We start from the raw sequence: 23,243 nt of genomic DNA on the forward strand, positions 1-23,243 counted from the left end.
TGCTTTAAAGGTTTTAACCCCCCCTCCCCCCCCCTTGCTGGCTGACCTCATTGCTAGATTCCTTCTGTCGTCTACAAGGAATGAAAACCATATTGTTACATTCATCCATGTTCTTTGGTAGAAAAGGGAAACAATATTAAAAAAACTGTAAAAACTAAAGCACAATTTAATGAAGATGGTGGGTGACCTGGTTACTTTAGACTGGATCATTGTATTTTGAGTTAAAACCAAGCAATGCACACAAATGTATAAATATATAAATGTCCTCTCCACTTAAAATAATACACTGAAAACAATTGGAAACATGATTTCATTTGTCAAATCCTGAATTACTTAACTAAGAGGCACATTATAGAAGGCACAAATTATTATTGAATGTGAAATGATAAACTCATAACTTCATTGCTTTTAAAATATCTGTTTCTATTTTATATTGTATTTTACTTTTATCATAATCCGTGTAAAAATCTTGGGAAGACATTAAGACAATAATATTATTAAATCTACATATGAGATCCCATCTCTCTTCTAGTGGAATCAAAGTTTCAAACTAAAGATTTACACAGTCTCTCTGTTAATGGAATGAAAAGTTTCAAGATTTACACAATAAAATGAATGGAAGACCACTGATAAGGCAACCACTCAACTTCTTCAACGATATATTCATTTGCTGAGATGGAGAAATCATAATGACAGTTGTTCACTTCCACATTTGGAAGAGTAAAGTGTGCAATAGTTTGCATATTCAATCATTTGCATATTTCAAACATATAACAAACACATCATCCTACTTTTGCTATAAACAGATTGATATTATCATATTAGTTGAATGTTTGCACTGGCTGCTTTGATTTTAGTCGAATGTTTGCATATTCAATAATTTGCATATATTTAAACTGATGACGAAGACTTCAACCTAGTTTGTTCTGTTCTTAATGATTGATATTAGTCGAATATATAAAACTGTGCACAAAGATTCAGCTGAAACAAACCATGTTTACTCATGAAGGCTAGCCATGTCATTGCAACGAAGCATACTTAATACAATTTATCCAAGACACATAAAAATAAAACTTTTATACCTCAATACTTTTTTCCCCGTATCTTTAGTCTAAGGCAAACTTTTCCCTGTACTTCATTCTGTCCTAGTTTGCTTGCCTGGGTGACCAGTGAAATTAATCTTCTTGGTGAAAATGGAACTAACCGATGCAAACAATTCTGCATCATCTTTTGTTATGACTTTTCAAGTCCAACTCGGTTGCAACTTGATCAACTTTCTGGGCATGAGTTTCTGATTGTAGATACAATAGTTCAATGCAACTGTTGCAGAAAAATCACCTAAGGAAAAACACTGATACCCAGGCAGGTAAACTGATACCCTGACAGGTAAAATGATACCCAGGCAGGTAAAATGATACCCAGGCGGGTAAAATGATACCCAGGCGGGTAAAATGATACCCTGACAGGTAATATGATACCCTGACAGATAAAATGATACCCTGACAGGTAAAATGATACCCAGGCAGGTAAAATGATACCCTGACAGGAAAAATGATACCCTGACAGGTACACTGAGTGACACAGTGGTAGACATTTAGACACCATGGCGGGCACAAGAACCCCAAATGAGTTTGTAGTTCATGTAGCTGCGTTAAGTTTATCAACTGTAGTGTAACTTTTCATGCCTGAGAAGAGCTGCCTCTCGGGCAAAGCCTTCATTACAGAGATGACAGTGGTATGGCCTATCATCAACAGGTCTGCTTAATGTTAATACTTGGGTGTCACTACCAACAATACTATCCATTTCATCATCAGATTCTTCCTGTTTTGATGGCTTTCCACATCCTTTCTGCCTCTCGTGTTCATCGAGACTTAATTTATGGGAGAAGGCATGATGACAGACGTTACATTGAAACGGCTTTACGATTCCATGAATTCTAAAATGGTGAACTAAGCTGCAATTTTCAGGGAAGATATTGGTGCAGATGTCACAAGAGAACTGTTTCGATTCACCTGAATGTCTACTTTTATGATGTCTGCTAAGGTTCCCGCAGCAGGAGAAGCCTCGGTTACATATTTTGCAAACGAACGGCTTCTCACCCGTGTGGATTCTCTCGTGGCGTAAACGATCGCTATTGCTTCTGAACGCTTTCTGGCAAAACCCACATGCGTACGGTCTCTCTCCCGTGTGAATCCTCTCGTGAAGCCTCAGGCAATCGCGATATTTGAAAGGCCTCTGGCAAAACTTACATTGGTATGGGGTTTCGTTAGAATGTACCCTACCGTGCTGAATGAGTGAGGTCTTATCAAAGAATCGTTTCTGACAGACCTGGCATTGGTGAGGTCTTTCACCGGCGTGCCTCTTAGTATGGGTTCTGAGCAAATCTCTACCTTGAAAGTGTTTGTGACAGATGTTGCACTCAAACGGTTTCTCTGCTGTGTGGACCCTGTTATGACGTAACAATTTAGAGCTAGAGGAGAAACTTTTGTTGCATGTGGTGCAGGTGAAGGGTCTCTCTTTGGTATGCACTGCCATCTTGTGCATCTTCACACTACTTCTCTCTGAGAAATGCTTCTGACAAATGTCACATTCAAAGGGTTTCTGGCCTGTATGTACCGTCTGGTGACGAAGTTGGTGGCTTCTGCAGATGAAAGTCCGACCACAAATCTCACAAGAGAAAGGCCTCTCACCGGTGTGTATTTTCTTGTGCCGTGTTTTACTACCTGCAGTTTTGAAGGTTTTGCCACAAAGTTCACACTTATGAGGCCTTTGGCTTGTATGAGTTGTTAGAATGTGTCTACGTGTACTACTGGCGGCGGCAAATACCTTCCCACAGATGGGACATACCTGCGGTGCCTCATCTGTGTGAATCCTTTGGTGACGAGTTAACAGTATTTTTAACCTGAAGGCCTGAAGACAAGTTGTGCATTTGAAAGGTTTCAAACCACTGTGTACTCTTTCGTGTAGAGCCAAACATTTCCTGGACTTGAACGCTTTCCCGCATGTCTTACATACAAATCTATTGAGATCTTCACTGTCAGAAACTGGGATGGACTCGACATCTTTCTCTACGAGAGTCGTTTCCTCCGAGGGATTTGCATTTGTAGGTGAATTCCCGTGGAAGCTCAAAGAGTCTTGAGAGCTTATTCTAGGTGGTCTAAGTTTCTGTGAGTTACCATTTTGACTTCTTCTCTGTACCCTGCCAGTCAAAGTTCTAGTCTGAGGTGGTAGGCCATCTGAGCGACCATTTCCATTCTTTTTACATAGTCGGCTACCAGTGGGTTTGTAATTTACATCTGTCTGTGACTTTCGATGGCTCTGTGGCGAGTTCTCTTTCGGGGAAATGTCCTCAGACACCAAAGGCTGATACGAATTCACGTTGTCATGCACTCGGTGATGAAGGATAAAACTTTGCTGTTCATGAAATATCTCGTCGCAAATGTGACAATAGTAGGACTCTGCTTCACTGCTGTGTAATAACTGATGGGTTACCAAGTTACTCTTGGTTATAAACCTTCGATTGCATATTTGGCACACAAATGGATTGGAGTCAACACATGGCATTGGACTGATATCATTAGACATGATCTGATTGCCATGGTTACGTCTCACCACCTTGGAAATGTTATTATCTGTTTCATTGGTGTTATTATTGCTAGTACTACATATCTCCTGGTTAGTATTAATACACTTCATGGGATCAGCATCAGTACGTGCTATTTGATTGGTTTCAGTACGTGCTATTTGATTGGCATCATTACGTGCTATTTGATTGGTTTCATTATGTGCTATTTGATTGGTTTCAGTATGTGCTATTTGACTGGTTTCATTACGTGCTATTTGATTGATAGCATTACCTGCTATTTGATTGGGTTCATTACGTGCTATTTGATTGGAATCAGTACTTGCTATATGATTGGTTTCAGTACGTGCTATTTGATTGGTTTCATTACGAGCTATTTGATTTTTTTCAGTACAGGCAATTTGACAGGGTTCATTACGTGCTATTTGCTTGGAATCAGTACGTGCTATTTCACTGGAATCATTACTTGCTATTTGATTGGTTTCAGTACACGCTATATGATTGGGTTCATTACATACTATTTTCTTAGAATCAGTACATGCTATTTGCTTGGAATCAGTACATGCTATTTGATTGATTTCAGTACATGCTATTTTATTGTAATCAGTACTTGCTATTTGCTTGGAATCAGTACGTGCTATTCTATTGGTTTCAGTACGTGCTATTTGATTGGTTTCATTACGTGCTATTTGATTGGTTTTAGTACGTTCAAAATGATTGGGTTCATTACATGCTATTTGCTTGGTTTCAGTACGTGCTATTTGATTGGTTTCAATACGTGCTATTTGATTGGTTTCAATACGTGATATTTGATTGGTTTCAATACGTGCTATTTGATTGGTTTTCTTATGTGCCATTTGTTTGGTTTTCTTATGTGCTGTTTGACTGGTTTCAGTATGTACTATTTGATTGGTTTTATTAACTGCTAGCTGATTGGTTTTCTTATGTGGTGTTTGATTAGTTTTATTACCTGCTAGTTGATTGATATTATTAGTTGTGGTCGGATTGCTATTAGCTTCCCTCAGGCAGAGAAAGACATGGCTCATTTTAGATGTAGTTGTCACATCATCTGCTGTAGTTGTAGCGTGGCTTTCACATCTCTTTCTGTGACGTTTCTTTCGGTGTCTGACTAGAGACTTTTTGTGACTGAAATCTTTACCGCAGAGGTCACACTTGTGACGTTCCTTTGGAGCGTGTGTTTCTAAATGCCTTTCAAAAGAGTCCTTGTACTTGAAACACACATGGCAAGTTTGGCATTTGAAAGGCCTGTAATCCACTGTGATATCATGTGTCCGGCGCCGATGTTTGGCCAGAGTATTTTTGTTGGAGCAATGTTTGCCGCAATGTCTACAAACTAAAGCTTTCTCTTTCTGAAGAGTCTCTCTGTAATTATCACCAATCCTTGGTCGATCTGGAGAAGGGACACCGAGATCTGAATTTCTGTTCACAATTGAGATTTCCTGTTTGGTTTGTTTGATCCACTCTTTGATCTGCTCGAAGCCCTCTAAAAAATAACAGAAGACAACATATTTTGACAAATTTGTAGGCTATTTATAGAGTAGCATTTTCCAACTTAAAGAATCGATTCTTGGCGATTCTAACCAAACCCTACAAACTATTGCTCAAAATTAGACTTCAATTAATCCAAACTACTACATCCTCCTAGCTATTATCACCAAATATCATCAATGTTTCAGATGTTTGCCTTTTTCCATAATTATTTGAAACAAAACTTTATTTGTCAAGCTAATGGACTGTTCAGTTACAGAAGTAAGTATGCATACAGCATATTTCTGGCATATTTGAGACCGATACTGACCACCAAACAATGTTTGTCATTAAAAGTGTCACAAAGTCCAACAAGTCAGTTATCAAGTGCAAAATTAATCCTTTTAAGAAAGAAAAAAAAATCTTTACCTGTGTCATCAACATCCAGCTTTTCAGAACAATTACTGTCAGTGGAGTCATTTCCTTCAGGAATTTCACAATCACTGTAATCTGGAGCAGTTCTTGATAAATGTAAATCAGCATTTTCTACTTTGATCATTTCTCTTGAGTTACCTTAATAAAAAGAGCAACAAAATAAGAACAGTATGTCAAATATTTTAAGTTACAACCACAACATTTTGCGAGAATTTTAATACACATAAAGTTAAATTTTCTGTTTGTAACTTTCTAAGCAAGTCACCTTGTATTTAAACATACTTTTACCCCCCTCCCCCTTCCCTACCCCCACATCCCAACCCCCACTCTAAAAGAAACTTATTAAAGTTTTAATCCAATACAGAAACCAGTCCCACAATATAATGTATTAATTGCTTTCTTTCCTTTGCAATATATTATTTTGTGAATTGTTTTGACTGAAGTGTTATTTTGCATTTTTAGGGCACCTGGCCTATTCCTCGTAGTCTGTCATGTATGATAAAACCACAGAATGTTGCAAATATCAACACAGATTAAAACTAAAATGATTTAAATATTTTATTTACAGAGATTGAGCCACGGTAGAAAAGGCAAAAATATTCCACAAGGTTTGCTAGGTTGGAACGCCAAGTCTCAGCATCTTCTTAAATTCCAACTCTAAAAAAACAGTTTGTTTCACGAAAAAGATCACACCAGTGTTGTCTATGATGTCTTGTACTGATTCCTTTATATTTTCTCCTTTACTTTGATACAAACTGGATTGTTGCGTTACTGCAGATTTACTCTGAATTAAAGGTGTCACCGAAATGCAAGTTTCTGTACAAATAATGTCTATTCTCTCTACACATACGTAAGTATACAAAACAGTTTCACTGATAACAAAGTTGCCAATCTCGTTTCCATGACAACTTCACTCAGTCTGTCGATGCAAGATAGAGTCACAACATTTTTATCAAGTATTTTACAAATCATAGAGCTGGTCATCAAAAGTCCTGCTACACCCACCACTGCAGAAATTAATGTTACTTTTTAAGAAGAAAAAACCTTTTTTGCCTTCAGAATGAACATCTCTTTAATGAGAAAACACCAAACTTGATTAAATTGAAAATGAAATTCATTTTCCTCTTCTATCTCTCTTGTTTTTTCTTTTTTCTTACACCAACTATTAATTAACACAGTCAACCAAATTAACACCAACAATTAATTATTTTACGTTCTTCTTACCCAAAAGTCCATCTTTCTCCTCTCCCTCTCTGTGCTCATAATCTTCTTCTTTTACATTCACTCGATCGTTTTCCAAAGCTACTTCAGTCCCGTCGTCGTCGAAACAGGCCAGCGCATCATTGATGAAGACAGAGTAACTCACTGTGTGAAAGTAATATGTTTCAAATACTCTAGCATAGAAATTATTTAATGCAGTCTGGATAATGTAGAGTAGAATTTTGCGAGTCAAGTTATTGTTGAGTTAACGAATCTTATGAATCATATTAAAGTGCTAGAAATGTTTAGTAAAAAACCTCCAGGCATCTTTGCATTTGTGTAACAATATTTCACTATCATAATCTGTTGGAGATTCAGATTTTTCCTGTCAAATATTGAAAACTAAAAATTTTGGGATTAAATGTTGAAGTTTTAAGTTTAAGATGAAAATATAAACTTTAAGTTTAAGATGAAAAGTTCAAATTTTAGGGATAAAATTGTCCAAATTTTGAGCTACATTTTAAGATTAAATGTCAAAGGTAGGAGATAAAATTACAATCAGGGCATCACTAAGCATCTACACTGGTGTGGGAAGGGTTGCTGGCATTGTTTGCCAGACAACAAACTCATAATTGTCAAAAAGTGTGGAATTTCCCAACAACATCTAGTGCAAGTGTCATGGATGCTGGCACTTACACCGTACTATGAAAAATGAAGTGACCCATTTTCACCACTGTTGAAATTTTGGATTTTATGTCAATATTTAAAATTAAAATTTCATATAAACTTTATATTAACTTATATAAATTTATGTATTTTTACAAAAACTTTTATATAAAATGTCAGTTTTAACAGTGCAATAACTTCAGGGACAAGTTGTGGAAATGTCGGGAGAGAGTGTCAACATTTTGAGATGCAATGTCATAACTTCAAGAAACATTGTCAAAGTTTTGAGACAAATTGCCAAAATATCAAGGTAAAACACTGAAATTTTGACACAAAATTTTTGTGATGAAACGTGAAAGATGACAAGTCAAAATTTTCAATTGAATCTCTATCAAGATATAACATCAGAATCTTGTCTAAATATTGGGATGAAAGGTCAAAGTTTTCAGATAAAGTGTCAAAGTTCCAAAACGAAATGTCGTAAGTTATTTAGGTAAAACCCTTACCAAATTTTGACATAAAATGATGAAATGCTGAGGTTGAGATCAAACTTTTAAGATAAAACATCAACATTTTGCATATGTTATTCTTTGATGACAAAATTTGTGATACAGTAATGAAATTCTTAGATTAAAAATCAAAACATTGAGATGAATTGCCAAATTGGTGAGTTAAAACGTAGAAGATTTGAAGACAACAAAAACAATTTTTTTTTCTTTGAGGGAGGCGGGGCTGATGTGATAGTAATTTTGGAAGAATGCTACCAATTATGGAAAAGTAAAATAAGAGGAACGAAACACAATGAGGAAGAAGTAATGCATAGCAAACATCGTTATGCATTGATGATTGTAAACCTAGTAACATTTGATATGATCTTCTTTAATATGTATAGAATTATTAGCATTCACTCTACACATTAAAATATCATATCAGGAATTCATTTAGTAGAAAAACAAAACAACAAGAACAATAATAGAGAATAAATGTGAGATGGCATAGATATATTCAGTGTATATCAGTTGGAGGCAATCTCACCTGCATCTGGAAACTCCTCCTGCTTCACATTGAAATTGCTCAAGTAACTTGTAAAGCTGCCATTTTCAGATTTTATTTGACACATTTCTCCACCTGCAATAAGAATAAAACAAAATGGTGACACTGCAAATATGGCTGATGCTGGAGGCATACTTCATGACTGAAAGATCCCCTAGTTCTTTCAGGAAGTCAGAGAGATTACAAACAAGCAAACCATAAACAGTGACCAGAAGGCTATGGAGATCTCATGATTTACCAGTCTGCCAATATACCGCTTTCTAATTCTATTTCGGCAAAATGACACACGTCTGGTCATCAACCAATCAGAAAGAGGAACATGTTACAGCGCTATACAAAATCTTTGGAGATCTGTAAACAGTAGAGATCACAAGCAATATGACCCAGAGCCGTATCTATGGCTTTGTAAGGATATATACGACAGTCTGTATAAATGATAAAGTTCCCTATTAACTGCGAAAGATTGTTGTTCAATCATGGAACAAGCTATGACGCAAGGGGTTAGATCAGCATCCCACATTTCATAAGCTTTGTATTGTACATATTCTTTTGTACATCTCAGAACTTTTTATCCCTTTAAGCAAGGTCATTGTAAAGACCTGGATAATACATGAGTGGAAACAAACACAGAATCAAATACCACAATATCAGATGTTATCCCCCCTTCCCATGATTTTACCCAATCTCACCTTTACTTTACTTTTTGATATCTTCAATATACTTATTTTTAACACGGATAGGGTCTCAAATAAGCTACTGTTAGGTTTCCTGATCCTTGGGTCTCTAAACTAAACTATGTGAGGTCACAACTAAAAGAAACTTAATTCAGATGGGCTTTTGCAAAAACCTTCAGAATTCCGCTTCTTACCCATCCCTGGAGTTGTTACTTCAGTCACCATCGGAGTGTCCCCATCTTCCTCTTGATCTGAGGGTTCTGTCTTGATGATCACTGCATCTCCATTTTCATCTAATAATAAACATAGAAATTGCATCTTAGCCATCAGTTCATGTTGATAGTCACTACCACACAGTAAATTTTTGCTACATTTCAGCATCTTGTTGAAATGAATTGAAAGCTTATGCAGTATTATATTGAAATTCATTGACATGAATTTCCAACAATGTACGGTAAGTACGGTGTCCACCTTGCATCCTCTGAAATGAGCAATCCTAAAGAAGCATGGATTGTCAACAAGAGTAAAATAATAGATACATCTCTTATACCACAAAGATGGGTATTGTTCTGCCAAGGGCTTCAGTTGCACTTCAGCTGAAAGAAATTGAAGGTCACACACACTAAAGAACTTGGCATGATGGCGTGTGGAACTTGATAATTCGTAATGTTAAATTTTTACTTTAATGTTTACTTTCTGCAATATATAATATTTATTTGCATGGCACTATTAAGTATGCTTTCATACTGAATGCTCTCAAATATTTATCATTTATTATTATTATATTTCACACAATTTGTGAATTTTATTCTGTACCTGTTAATATATTTTTATTCATTCTGGTTATTAGATTTTCATGATCACCATGTGACTCTGGTTCCTTTGGAATGATTAACTGTAAGGCTGTGTCCTCCTTGTTTGGTGTCTGGTGTCCAGAGCCTATAGAAAAGAAAGTAAAATGATAATGCTTTCCTTGTTGTACATCCATGTTCATCCATGGGCAATCTATGTTTTTCCCATCTGAAATGACTTTCAATAGGAAAGATTCTAAATTTGAGTTAAAATGTTGAATTGGAAGCCACCTGGCGTGTAAGTTGTAATCCATAAGCCCTTTCGGGTCTCTCCCACATTTGTGGTCGCTTATGCTTCCTAAAAATAACTGCTGATTATTATTATTAGAGTATTCCTGGAAAAAAATATGGTCACCTTACCTAGGCCCTACACAAGTCTATCCCACGTTAGGATAAGGATAAGGGGCTTCTTTACCAGCTTATGTAACGTAGGCCTAAGGCATGACCAGTTTGATGCATTAACTTGACTAACTAATGAATGGGCATTTTCAAGCTGAATTTGGTCAACAGTCACCTCATTTTCTAAAGCACGAAGCTTAGACCAAGGTTTCTAGCACGTTCTAGTTCTCCATCGCAACTTCTCCCTCACACTCAAGCGGTGGGTTGCATGTAACTTAAATATTATTCAATCAGTATGGGTCTATGCTAGGCAGGATGCATTTAGGCTAGTTCTGCGAAATGTAACTTTGCTTCACACTTGCCTTGGCGCCTAGCAGGACGCACGTCACATCGATGTATTACTATAGTCCTGAGTAAAACAACAACAGATTTTAAGTGTCATCAGTATATATAATTAATGAATATTTATTGTAACCAAGCAGCTGCTGTGATATTTCTCGGCTGGATCTCACTTCTACTGCTGAAGGTATGGAAAGTCTATTCCCTTTTATTTCGCTGTAACTTAAGTTGGGCCTATTGAAACCTAACTTAGTTAGGCTGACCTCCGTTAGAGTAACATTCGGCTATAACTAGACCTGGCTAACTTTTGACTAACTTAGTTAGGTTTAGTTAAGCTTAGTCCAAAGCCTGCTAGTGCTTGTAGCTACTTGCCAAGATCGTCAAATCTTGTGTATGTAACTTAGGTGTATAACCTAGGCCTATGCTAGGTATTTTTTGGTTTAAGGCTACATAACCAGCTTGTCATATTTACTGTGGACATTTGCCTAGCTGTCAGGAAAATATCTGTTGGTGTAGCAATCAGGGAAGGGAAGTAGCATTACATCTGGTTATGAGCTCTCATAGTAAAAATTTAGCATGAAAGTCTAAACAGTGGTGAAAAAATCTTATTATCTGTATGTGTACTGGCACCTTACAATGTGAAACTATGGAAATTTATGACAGCTTACCAGTCAAAACGTCCCTTTACCAAAACGTCCCCGTACCAAAACGTCCCCGCTTTTGGTCAAAACGTCCCCGTTGGTCTAAACGTCCCCGTTGGTCAAAACGTCCCCGTAAGTCAAAACGTCCCCGTCTAATACATTCATTCACAGTTGTTAATATATATTAATTTTAAGTTATTATTTGGCTAAGTTATCGGCATGCAAGTTGGATTACAGGATTACAGGCGCTAAATAAATCATGAAGGACTATATATCGTTTAGGGCAGAGACGGGAAAGGGGCTGGGGCTTTAGCCGTAGTCCCCCTTCTAGACCATCAAAAAATAAGAAGGCAGAATAAATTCTGGAAAAGGGTAGCAAAATAGGCAAACAATCACGAAAATCAAAAATATAAAGTGTCTTCAGAAAAAAATAAACGTATGTGCTGTAGGAAAATATATATCACTTTCATCCAGTCCGTCTCACATATTCCAAAAGTAACTTGTTGTACATAAACAAAACAAAAATTCTTTTATATTCCCTTCCCTCAATATCATATATATTCATTCATTCAGAAACCAACTCGTGTTTCAAAAAAATCCTATTACCCTACAGCCCTCTTGCATTCCCTTTTCTAGTATCTTACCTCAGAAAATTATACTCAAAAATGTTTCCGCCCTCATACCCGGCACTTCCCACTCCTAAAAACTGTGTTTTCATCCTAAACTATACTTAACCTTACTCTTTGATTTGAACTAAAAACATCCACACTTGCATTCCAACTGATTATAAAAGCGGGGACGTTTTGACTCACGGGGACGTTTTGACTGCGGGGACGTTTTGGTAAAAAGCGGGGACGTTTTGGTCTTAAAAAAGCGGGGACGTTTTGGTAAAGGGACGTTTTGACTGGATACCTTATGACAGAAGTTAAAAAAGTCTTAGTCACTAGTCACTACCTTTGGTCCCTCAAGATATCACTGTAACTATGGAAATAAAATCCTTGATCTATTCTAATCCAGGAAAATAGTAATATTAAAATCTAAGCCAATAGCCATGACATAACAATAATATTGTTGAAATTGGTAAACTGCAAATAATTAAAATGTAGCTTAAATTAAAATTTAATAGATTCTGATGTATAGTCTACTTTCACTACTCGTTTTATTTAGTAGCCAGTACAGATTATGCCATGCATAGTTAGTGTACAATCATAATGTCTGTTGCTTGAGTGTTACACAATACATGTATGCAACAAATTATTAAATAAGTTTGCTATCCATATCTGGCACTATAGCCTAGGAATATAAATATCAAAATTTTGTTAAAATATTCAGTATTAATATTTAAATTATTGCTATTTTTCATACTTTGTAGGTTGTAATGGCAAGTTTAAGTGATGAAAAAGCTATCAGACAAGATGAAGATGGTAAGTTTAAGTATTAATTGGCCATTCAAATTTTCTTTTAATATCTGTTAATGTGGTGTGCTATTATGAAGTAAAACACTGTAGCTAAGAAGTATTGTTAAAGGTATTTGACATATACAGTACAGCTAACCAAGTGATCTTTTAAAAAAGGTGACATCCCTTGCCCAATAATGGGGACTTTAAAGATCTATGTACACCTATGAAATTGGCAAGGAATCAATATATGATACAGTAACCTGTTGGCTTACTGGTTCCTCCATGTAGATTTTTAAAGTTAAATCCACTGTTACATGTAGCAGAGCTACCAGATGTTAATCCGTTTGGAAAGATATTAGTACCAAAACAGGTGTCTTAGTTGTGTGAACCATTCTGATATCATTCTGGATTTTACTAAGTCTGCAAAAAATAAAAATTAGAACATTGGTCTCACAAAGCCATACCATTTAACAGTTGCCTAATTGGTTATGATAATTAATTCATACAGTAATCACTGACATCAAAGGAAATAACAATGTAGTCATTTAGTTGTTGTCCTCTCTTAATGGTTTGTGTCGCTGATCGAAGATCAAGAAAATGTCTGCCTCCTTTCTTCACAGACGATGGAGACACTGTTCATTCTGCCAAAAAGCTCAAGTTAAATCACAACGAAGAGAGACCAAAGCAAGAGAAGCACAAGTTTCCGACAACTCTGAAGGAATTCTATTACCACTTCAATAAAAGTTAGTAAAGTATGCTGTAGTTTAAATCTAGCTCTTCAATCAAACAATATTTTCTTGTATTTGTAGTTGTCGTAGTATCAAGAACGAAAGAAAAATTTATTTTTCATAGTTATAGTGATTAGAAATATCAGGCTTGAAAGGTCATCAGTGTTATCCCAAAATATGCTAGATAATCAGATAATGGTCACCCATGCTCAAGTTTACAACACCCATTCTAATACCACCCTAAAGGTAGTGATAATCCAGACTGAGATATTACTACCACCCCAAAAGGTCGTTAATATAATCCAGACAGATATTTAGTAATTTTTAACAATCCTCAAATGACTGTTAGAGATTTGGAGGTTTCAAAAACTACGTCTTGTAATTTTACAAGGATAAGCTGAAATGTTTGTGTTAATCTGGTGACTTGTAACAGCATCAACAACCTGGAACTATATATCTTAAATGCCTTTCATCTTGTTGTTTCCATCTTCCCAAATGCAGATGGCCAACTGAAACACATGGAGACAGGGGAACCATTTGAGTTTGTTGCCCGAGAGAATGACCACAGTTACAACCAGCAGAGGTATGAGGCTCTAGGAGAAGTCATCACCAAACATGTCTATAATCTCTTAGAAACAGAAGCAGGACTCAAGAGAATACCAATTCCTGTAAGTTGGTCTAAGGTCTGAATCCTTTTCATGGTTTTCCCGTCTTGAATGGTCTTCCAACTGATTGTAAAAACATCCAAGTAAATGAGCTAAAACCTGTAAATTTGATATCCACCCGACGTGAACCGTAAGTAATTTAAGCCTTTTGGCTGCTCCCACATTAATGTGTTGATGTTTAGTGTCGTAAAATAATTGCCAGGTCGATATCATTATTGTTATAAACAAATATAAAGTTAACACTTAGCACTTTCAGAGATGACACATCTAGATAATAATACCAGACAAAGTGATAAGGCTAAATCAATAGTCTTCACTTGATTTCACATTTTTGGATGGATCAGAGTAACTGCTGCAAACCCAATTTTGGTTTCGACAATAGACCTTGTTCTACAATAGAACAAGGGAAGGAACATTTGCATAAAAATGTAAGCTCACTCTTCTCCCTACCAGGTTGCTGTTGCTTATTATAAAATGAATCTATTTGATAGTTAAAAGAGGGTTTGACACATAGCTAAAGCATCTCAGGTGTATAGTAGTGCTGAAGTTGTACAATCTATGCACAGAAAGGCTTGAGGCACGTGTACTGTTATGATGTATAATATGCAGAGACATCTATAACTGAGAACATGTTGCATTACAGTGCTGTGTGCGTTTACTCTGTATAGTATGATATACTAAGACTATAGCGTAGTATCATAGACTAGCTATTATGTAGTCTTTGCACCTATAATACATAGCAAACAGTCAGACACTTTATGTTAGTTTTAGCACCTACTGCTAATACATAGCAAGGAGTCAGCCACCCATGGTAGTCTTTGAACCTATAGTATTGCTAACAAATAGCAAACAGTCAATTGCCATTGTAAAGTCCTTAACAGGTTTGATATTGTTGCCCATAATAAATGCTGGCATTGGTGTCTGAAGCTGGGAATCACATCCAGCATGAAGCAATGTCAGTTGGATTGCATACATTATGCATTGGTAGGATATTGAAAGACATAACTGGGATCTGTTAGACCTAAAGCTTGCAAGAAATATAATCTAATGGATTTAGCTGATATAGCATCATCATTTATTAAAATGGCCTTCTCTTTGGTATAAAAGTTTAATGAATTGATATAACTTACAAATTCAGTAGAAGCTTGGTTATATGTGCTAGATTTGGAATGGCAGAGTCTGGCAAGAAGGGTTCTTGCGGTGGAAATATTGATCAACGGAAGGAATATTCAAATATTACAATAATCAGTTATGACATTCAATTGCTCTCATGTCCATAAATGTTAAGATTTTTAAAGATTCCACTTGAACTGTGAATCGTTGTCTTGAGAAAAGATGAAAAGAGAATAAATCATTTATGAACAATGGGAGGTTGCAGAATGTGCTAATTAAACAAGAAAAGAAGATGGGTTTTTTTAATTATCTTAGCAGCTAAATCATAATTTTGTATGAATTAAAAACTTTTGTTTTAGATTGATGCTGATGATACAGAAGCCAAGAGTTTTATCTTTACTAGTAAAGAACAATTCACTGAGACTGATAAAGTCTTGTTACTGATTCACGGTAATGGGGTGGTCCGAGCCGGTCAGTGGTCGAGGAGGCTGATTGTTAATGACTGTCTGGACAGTGGAACTCAACTACCGTACATCAAAAGAGCTAAACAGGTGACATCAGAGCTTGCTGAGATTCTCTCATAAGTCCATGACTTTCATCCATGGTGTACATAAACCTTATCATCAGATTCTTTCTTGGGAAGGGCAGTGGAGGTGAGGGGGAGGGCAATGGAGGTTAGGGGTGAGGGCAGAGGAGGTGAGGGGTAGGGCAATGGAGGTTAGGGGCAAGGGCAGAGGAGGTGAGGGGGAGGGCAGTGGAGGTGAGTGGGAGGGCAGAGGAGGTGAATGGGAGGGCATTGGAGCTTCCGGGGGAGGGCAATGGAGGTGATGGGGTGTAATTACTGTGTCTTAATAATGATCCTCATAATAATGATCCTATTAATGATCAACCTCTTAATAATCAGCCTCTCAATAATCAGCCTCTTAATAATGAGCCTCTCAATAATGAGCCTCTTAATATCATTGTTTCCAACACTTTGCCAATAACATTTGTTGTCATTCTGTTCAGATGGGCTTTGAAGTAATGGTGCTAAATTCAAATCTAAACAAAGCAGCCAACCAGGATGGAAAAGAGACATCAGTGCGAGTAAGTCATGTTTATGTTTCAGTGCGAGTAAGTTGTTTACTGTTTTCAGTGCGGGTTGAGTCAAATTTTTTTCCAATTGTCTTAATTTTAGTCTCAATTGAAAGTATGATTTTCCACACTGTAAACCGACATATGCATAAGACCATTAGACACCTTCATTTCCTTTCAAAATTGAATTTAATATTCATGTGAATTCTATAGTGATAAAATATGTTGTATGGTCCCAGTATTTAAAGGAATCACAATTGACATTTAATTTGAGGTTTTTAATATACTGTTTTGTTAATTACAGTATTACGTAAAAAGCAGAACTCTGGATTTGATTTCCGTAAAGGTTCAATTGCCATTTTCATTTACTATGATCTTATGAAACAAACAACAGTGGTATTTGTCATTTTACTGCAAGAATCTTCTTACATGAATTTTTTATTGAAAATAAACCCATTTTTGGACATTTTGTTATCCTAACAAATATTCAACAGGATACAGTAGTCACACAGTGTCCAGTCTTCACTGAACTTTCGTTAATAATTGGACTCATTTTACAAGAGGATGTGTATTGTGTAATTATGTACGCTAGTACTGTAAGTGTGATTCTCGAGGCTATACAAGTCTTCAGCAGTAAGATTATTAAAACCCACAGGCTAATATCTGTGCAAGAAAGAACTTGTTTTAGTCTTTCAAAGTTAAATGTTTTTCACTGGGAGGATTTTTGTTGTCATTAATAACAAAACAAGGAAACCAGTATTTGTCAAGTTTGGGCTTTGTTAAACAATGTGATGTTTTTATCCCTTTTAGGGTAGCAGTAATTCAAAGTCTCATGTGCTCTATGTCTGGGATCACTTCTTGGAGAACAGTCCAGTCAAAACAGTTGTCATTGTGGCTCATAGCTTTGGTGGTGTCAGCTCACTTAACCTGGTATGGTATCATCTTATTTCACATAAATGCAACCTGCATACTCCATCAGTTTCTAAACAAGCCTCCAATGGTAACTTTGTTGGTAATATAGGGCGACAACATTTGACTATTTAGGTTGGTTGACGGTTTACACTAGATTTGGCTATTTAAGTTGACAGTTGGCAATACATTTGGCTGTTAAGGATGCCAGTCGACACTACATTGGCTATTTAGGTTGACACTATACTTGGCTATTTAGGTTGACACTATACTTGGCTATTTAGGTTGACACTATACTTGGCTATTTAGGTTGACACTATACTTGGCTATTTAGGTTGACAGTTGGCAATACATTTGGCTATTTAGGTTGATACTACCATTGGCTATAAAGATTAACAGTTGGCAATATATTTGGCAGATGTCACAATTTGTTGATACTGTAATTTGCTATAAAAGGAAGTACTCAAAACGTTACACTAAATTTGTAGGACAGCAAAATATTTAAATATTATATATAGTATCGTTATTTTAATAGTTTTGGAATTATCCAAAAATGCTACATGTATCAAAGTAAGTAAAGCATAAAAGCTTAAGCTTGGTGGCCTCTCTCTTCCTTCTTCCAACTCTTTGCCAAACTTGGAGTTGAATAATTATCACTTCTATGGCATCATTTTATATTGTCCTCCCATCCCCTCCCCGTTTTTATTTTATTTATTTATTTTTATTCTGAGGCAAAGAATAGGAGAGGTTTCTTCAAGAAGGTTATGTTTTTGGCTCTGACAGACTCCGTACATTCAATGCTCTTTCACGATGCATCAAGGAATATACAACGCTGGTATTCTGAGGTAATAAGTTAATAACCATATAAATGTTAAATGTATTATAGGAGAAACCTGGCTACGACTTGACCTAAGCCTCTCACTTGTCTATGTTGGTATATACGTCATCCACATTAAACGATACACAAATATTATCTGCACGAACATCTACTAGCAAAAGTGGTATTTTAGTACTGAAAGAATGTTCCTTATCAATTATCAATATCAGTGTATATTACATCCAGAAAATAGCACGGACACTTTCACAACTGATCGTGAACTGTTCAGAATAACTTTAAGAAATTGTAATTGGTTTGTGGAAACACATATAAGATTCGATTTCATTCATGTGAGACTGTTTGCCAAGGTTTAACAGGTGAAGTCTAATACCATCTATTGTTACTATATTATTATTTTATTTTTTTACAATCTATTGTCTTCTCGTCTTCTAGAATGCTATTAATTGGGTTACCTCTGATGAACCATTGGATACATTGGTACAAAAATCCACTAAAGACTGTCTCAGGTTGTCTGCAGGTGAGAAATGATACAACCTAGTTTTTTTTTATTCTATAGGAAAACTTTTATGTTAATATGAAAATTGATCTACCGAGGTATTAAATGAAACAAGTCCTGGTTGTTCAAGCAATTGTTGGTAACTCACCTCTAGAGACAAGTAAGCTGGCCAGTTATGTGTATGTATATCTGTGTGATTTCCTTGCTTGTAAACATGATATCTCAAAATGGCTAATTTGACAGATGTCACATTGGACATACATAGCTTTTGCTTTGATCAGTACAAAGTTCCCATTATTGGGAGGAGGGGCCACTGGGGGGGGGGTATCAAAGATCACTTAAAGTCAGCAGATTACAAAATTTCAACATGTAAGCATATCAGAGGGACCATATCTTGCACAAAGTTTACACATGTATTTCTGAGGTCAACTATGTTTGAAATCTGGAAACCTTCTAAACACAGTATCTCAAGATGTGGAATGGTGACAGATGTCACACCTGACATTTGTCTTCCCTGTAATGAGTTCACAGGGTTCTGATTTTCCTACAAATTGGGATGAAATTTTTAAGTACCCAACTGTGTATACGTAGTGAAACTTGAATTTCAGGTCAGAATAAATCTTTGAAAGTAAACTTATTAAGTATAATCTGTTTGAGTAATTTTACTTCTTGATTGGTCAATTAACAGGAACAAAAAAGCATGAAGAAACTTCTTGGAAGAGCATAGATTCAGTCTTTTCAAATCTGGGAGAGAGGTTGGAGAAGACAACCACAGAGGAAGCAACGTCTGATAAAGATGAACTCTAATTGTTAAACTGGTAAACAAAACGAGGACAGACTGACATTACCTTGAAAGCGGAGAGGCGAGTGGAGGGGGTTAGGTGCTATCTAGGGAGAGGAGGGTGGAGGGGATTAGGTGCTAAATAGGAGAGGAGAGTGGAGGGGATTAGGTGCTATCTAAGAGAGGAGAGTGGAGGGGATTAGGTGCTAAATAGGAGAGTGGAGGGGATTAGGTGCTATCTAAGAGAGGAGAGTGGAGGGGATTAGGTGCTAAATAGGAGAGGAGAGTGGAGGGGATTAGGTGCTAAGAGAGGAGAGTGAAGGGGATTAGGTGCTAAATAGGAGAGGAGAGTGGTGGGATTAGGTGCTTTCTAAGAGAGGAGAGTGGAGGGCATTAGGTGCTAAATAGGAGAGGAGAGTGGAGGGGATTAGGTGCTATCTAAGAGAGGAGAGTGGAGGGGATTAGGTGCTATCAAAGAATGTAATCTCAAGAAGCTGCTTCTTTGTCATAAAGTGCAAAACAGCATCAAATGGTCACTAGTCGAACCCTGTCCCAGGTTTTGGCCAATAAAAAAATTAACTACATATATATGTATATATATATATATAAATTATGAATTTTTGGAAGTTGTGTATTACTTCCTGTCATTTGTCTAAGTAAGAAATGAGAATTACAATGCATATGTTATTTTGTTTTTGTAGAAATTTATTCAATCATATATTTACAAATTGTATCCATTTTTAGAGCCTTTATAAAAAGATAAATAAGTTTGTGGTTCATGATACACACAGCACACTAAAAGTCCCTAAGCACTATCTGGAAGATTGTCATTTCAGCCAATGAGTTTAACATGCCACTTCCTGTAAATATATTAAAAAGATATAAAATGTGTCTACAGAGAAATGTAGTAACATCCATTTGAAATTCATAATTTATAAGAGCATAGCACACACTGCAAAGAAAACAATGAGAATATTCCAGCTGATTAAATCTAACAGCATATTGGAATGCAATTATAACATAGCAACAACATCATGCACAAAGCACCATTTCTCTATACATAGTTATGATATTCAAAACCGGAATATTTATGATATATATCATAATACGCCATAATATGCAGTATATCTTCAATGGTGTAAATGGGATATGTCAAAGTACGATGCTGCGCAACATTAGATATATGATTGTATTTTATAACATTGATATCAGCAGGAATCAAAATAAGGATATAAAAATATTATAAAATGATTTGGAATATTGAAAGGGTCCTTAGGCACATGATAGCAGGATTTAAGGGTATATACAGGTTAGTTCAAAGCTTGTCTTAACAAGTTATGCCTCTACCAATCATTCATACCTGTGGGGGTATAACAGGATAAATAAAAAAGCTCTGAATGGATTGATTACTAGGCTGAAGACATAATCTGCTTTAGTTAACTAAGCTATACAGCTCTTAAAGACAGGCTTGTTACTCTGTATGGACTGTGGACGGTTACAAACAAAGATCAAGGTGATAATATCTGGAATGTTCTATTGTCACAATTCATAATTTTATAATGCCTTAAATAACAATAAAGAGAATGCATCAAATTGCTAAAGCTGTAAAAGGGTAAAAACAAACTTGTGGCAAAAACCACATCAAGGTGATAACAACACTGGCATAATATAATTTAAAATACATCTGCTTTGGTGGTCAATTTTATCAAATCAATACGTCCAAAAGTACTTGGATGAGATTAACCTAACCCAACACATTCGTTGATCTTATTTTCACCAAAGGAAAGTTAATCAATTAATCCATTCCATATTTGAAAGTTCTTTGTGCAGAAATGTTTTCATACTAATAATAATCACATGCAAATTCTATAATTTCAGAAATTTATTCTATTTGCATCATTTGGAATGAAATTTTGTATTGTTATAGGACTTTCATGGTATCATAAATTTACAACAACTGTGGCAAAATTTTTTGCTGGAATCCATCATTTTTCAATCATTTTTCTTCTTTTCTAGAGCTACCTAAGCTGGCAGACAGTGTAGAGGCTGGGGACTTGTCAAATTTCTTGCTAGAGGGCAGCACAAAGTGAGCTTGCTTCCTTGGGGTTGTCTTCTCACTTGACTTGCTGTCAGATTCTGGTTTCAGGGAAGACTTCCTCAGATCTTTCATTGATTTCTGCTGTGATGAGGAAAGTCTCTGGATCCGTGCTTCCAGGTCATTCAAGGAAGTCCTTCGGCTCTCGTCGTAACCACTGACCGCCGGCATGTCCCGAGACTTACGTCTTTCATCAGAGTCTGAGACATTTGGTGAAAGTTTATTCGCCTTTGCTCCTGGCTTGGTGGACAGTCTCCGGAGTGCCTGGGCAAGCTGCTGTGGGTTGGCAGCCTTACCATCCTTGGGAGATTGCGATTCCTTTGGTGTAGGAGCTCCTGAACTCTGTCGTGATCCATCTTTGTCGCGAAGAGGAATTTTGGATTTGAGCCTATAAGAGATAAAAATGGTTAGATTCTGATGGCACAGTAAACAAGTCATTTCATATGATGTTAATACGGAGTTTGGTGCATAGGTTATACTTTTTCATATACTTTTGCATAGGTTATAATATTTCATGTACTTTTGCATAGATTATACTATTTCATGTACTTTTACATAAGTTATACTATTTCATATACTTTTGCATAGGTTATACTATTTCATGTACTTTTGTATAGGTTATACTTTTTCATATACTTAACTTTTGATGGTGCATAGGTTAAGGTTATAAAACCTTACTATGATGGTATATACAGAAAAGTTCCCTACCAAAAGAGAGTTATAACCATTTATCACTATTTGACTGGACAGTGAAGAGGGGAAAAAAATGATTTGAAAAATGTTGCTGGTAATGATGCTGGTTGTGTTTGAAACTTATGTTCTTTGTTGCATCAGATGAGTCATTAGCTGTTATTTCTTCATCTACACTAATGCTTACAGATGGTACCATATTGTGAGTAGTCTTTAAAAACAAAGCAAAGAGGTTGCCAAGTGTACCAAGATTGTCAAAGAACTGTCTCAAATGTGCAATTAAGTTGTTAAAAGTGCAAGTAAAATGAGTGCTTTATATAACTCTGGTTGGTGGCTGGTGTAGCCAGAAAACAACTATCATTCATTCAAATGTTCTGTCATGAAACTAGTGTTCAATGATTCTCTGTTATTGACCTTCTATTTGGAAATACCAGATGTTGTAAAGAGTCACTACATTTCTAAAGTAACTTGCCTCAAACAAGTTTGTGAATCTCTCCTCCTTAGAGAAAATACAGTAACTCTAGGTGTTAAAGACTCATCTGAGTCAGTCTTGGTCGACTTAGTCGAGTCGAATAACTTTTGACTCAACTTGATCTTAAAGATGAAGTGACTCTTTTAATACCCTTTTGGTAATGAAGTACTGTCATACTAAAGGTTACAGCTCACATTTCCGCATTAATTTGCATAAATTTTAAGGTGATTTAGATACTACACCATTCCATAACATTGTAGGTTATCAGTTTTGACTAGTCAAGTTAAATAATGCAGTAAATGATGCAGTTGTATAATTGATATTCTCCAATTTGTCATTTAGATATAGTTAACACTGACTTCAATATATATTTTATATGTTTCATACAACCTTTCTCGGTGAGCTCATCTTAGTTTGATCAAGTCCAAACTTAATTTGATTCATACTCAGTAGATCACTAAGTAGATACTCAGTAGAAACTGCAGGACAGACTCCCAAAATGTGCATTAAGCCCAAAGAAATTACATCTTGCGTAAAAGACCCCAAACTAAAAGTTCTTCAAAGATGTCTGAAGAATCAATTTATCTTTACTTGTACTATGGTCACCAGTACTTTTAATCAGTAGTAAAACTGTACATATTGCACAAATTTTGCCATTAACAGATATCAATTGACTTTTGCAAATGGTGTTGAATAAAATATCAAAAGGGTA

General features: G+C 36.1%; 3 protein-coding genes across 3 annotated transcripts in view; 1 reads left to right on the forward strand and 2 right to left on the reverse strand.

Annotated features, from left to right (window-relative positions):
• Nucleotides 1-1,660: 1,660 nt before the first annotated feature.
• On the reverse strand, nt 1,661-10,599 carry LOC139979038 (uncharacterized). Its single transcript, XM_071989675.1, has 7 exons — nt 10,466-10,599; nt 9,917-10,039; nt 9,295-9,393; nt 8,409-8,501; nt 6,732-6,872; nt 5,502-5,645; nt 1,661-5,088 (listed from the first exon to the last, which is right to left on the reverse strand). The coding sequence occupies exons 2-7, from the start codon at nt 9,936-9,938 to the stop codon at nt 1,661-1,663; spliced, it is 3,927 nt and encodes a 1,308-aa protein (XP_071845776.1). The 5' UTR covers nt 9,939-10,039; nt 10,466-10,599.
• On the forward strand, nt 10,596-21,431 carry LOC139979039 (cotranscriptional regulator ARB2A homolog). Its single transcript, XM_071989676.1, has 11 exons — nt 10,596-10,816; nt 12,643-12,694; nt 13,291-13,413; nt 13,900-14,066; nt 15,536-15,727; nt 16,185-16,262; nt 17,061-17,180; nt 17,891-18,004; nt 18,430-18,514; nt 19,182-19,311; nt 21,291-21,431. Exons 1-10 carry the CDS (start codon nt 10,748-10,750, stop codon nt 19,298-19,300), a joined length of 1,119 nt encoding a protein of 372 aa, XP_071845777.1. The 5' UTR covers nt 10,596-10,747; the 3' UTR covers nt 19,301-19,311; nt 21,291-21,431.
• Nucleotides 19,957-23,243, reverse strand: part of LOC139979037 (uncharacterized) — a 31,917-nt gene continuing 28,630 nt past the window's right edge. Inside the window, exon 32 of the mRNA XM_071989674.1 lies at nt 19,957-21,757. Coding sequence (XP_071845775.1) covers nt 21,271-21,757 — 487 coding nt within the window. The 3' untranslated portion in view covers nt 19,957-21,270. The remainder of the gene's footprint in view (nt 21,758-23,243) is intronic.

This window comes from Apostichopus japonicus, chromosome 13, assembly GCF_037975245.1.
Source record: "Apostichopus japonicus isolate 1M-3 chromosome 13, ASM3797524v1, whole genome shotgun sequence".
NCBI classification, from domain to species: domain Eukaryota; kingdom Metazoa; phylum Echinodermata; class Holothuroidea; order Aspidochirotida; family Stichopodidae; genus Apostichopus; species Apostichopus japonicus.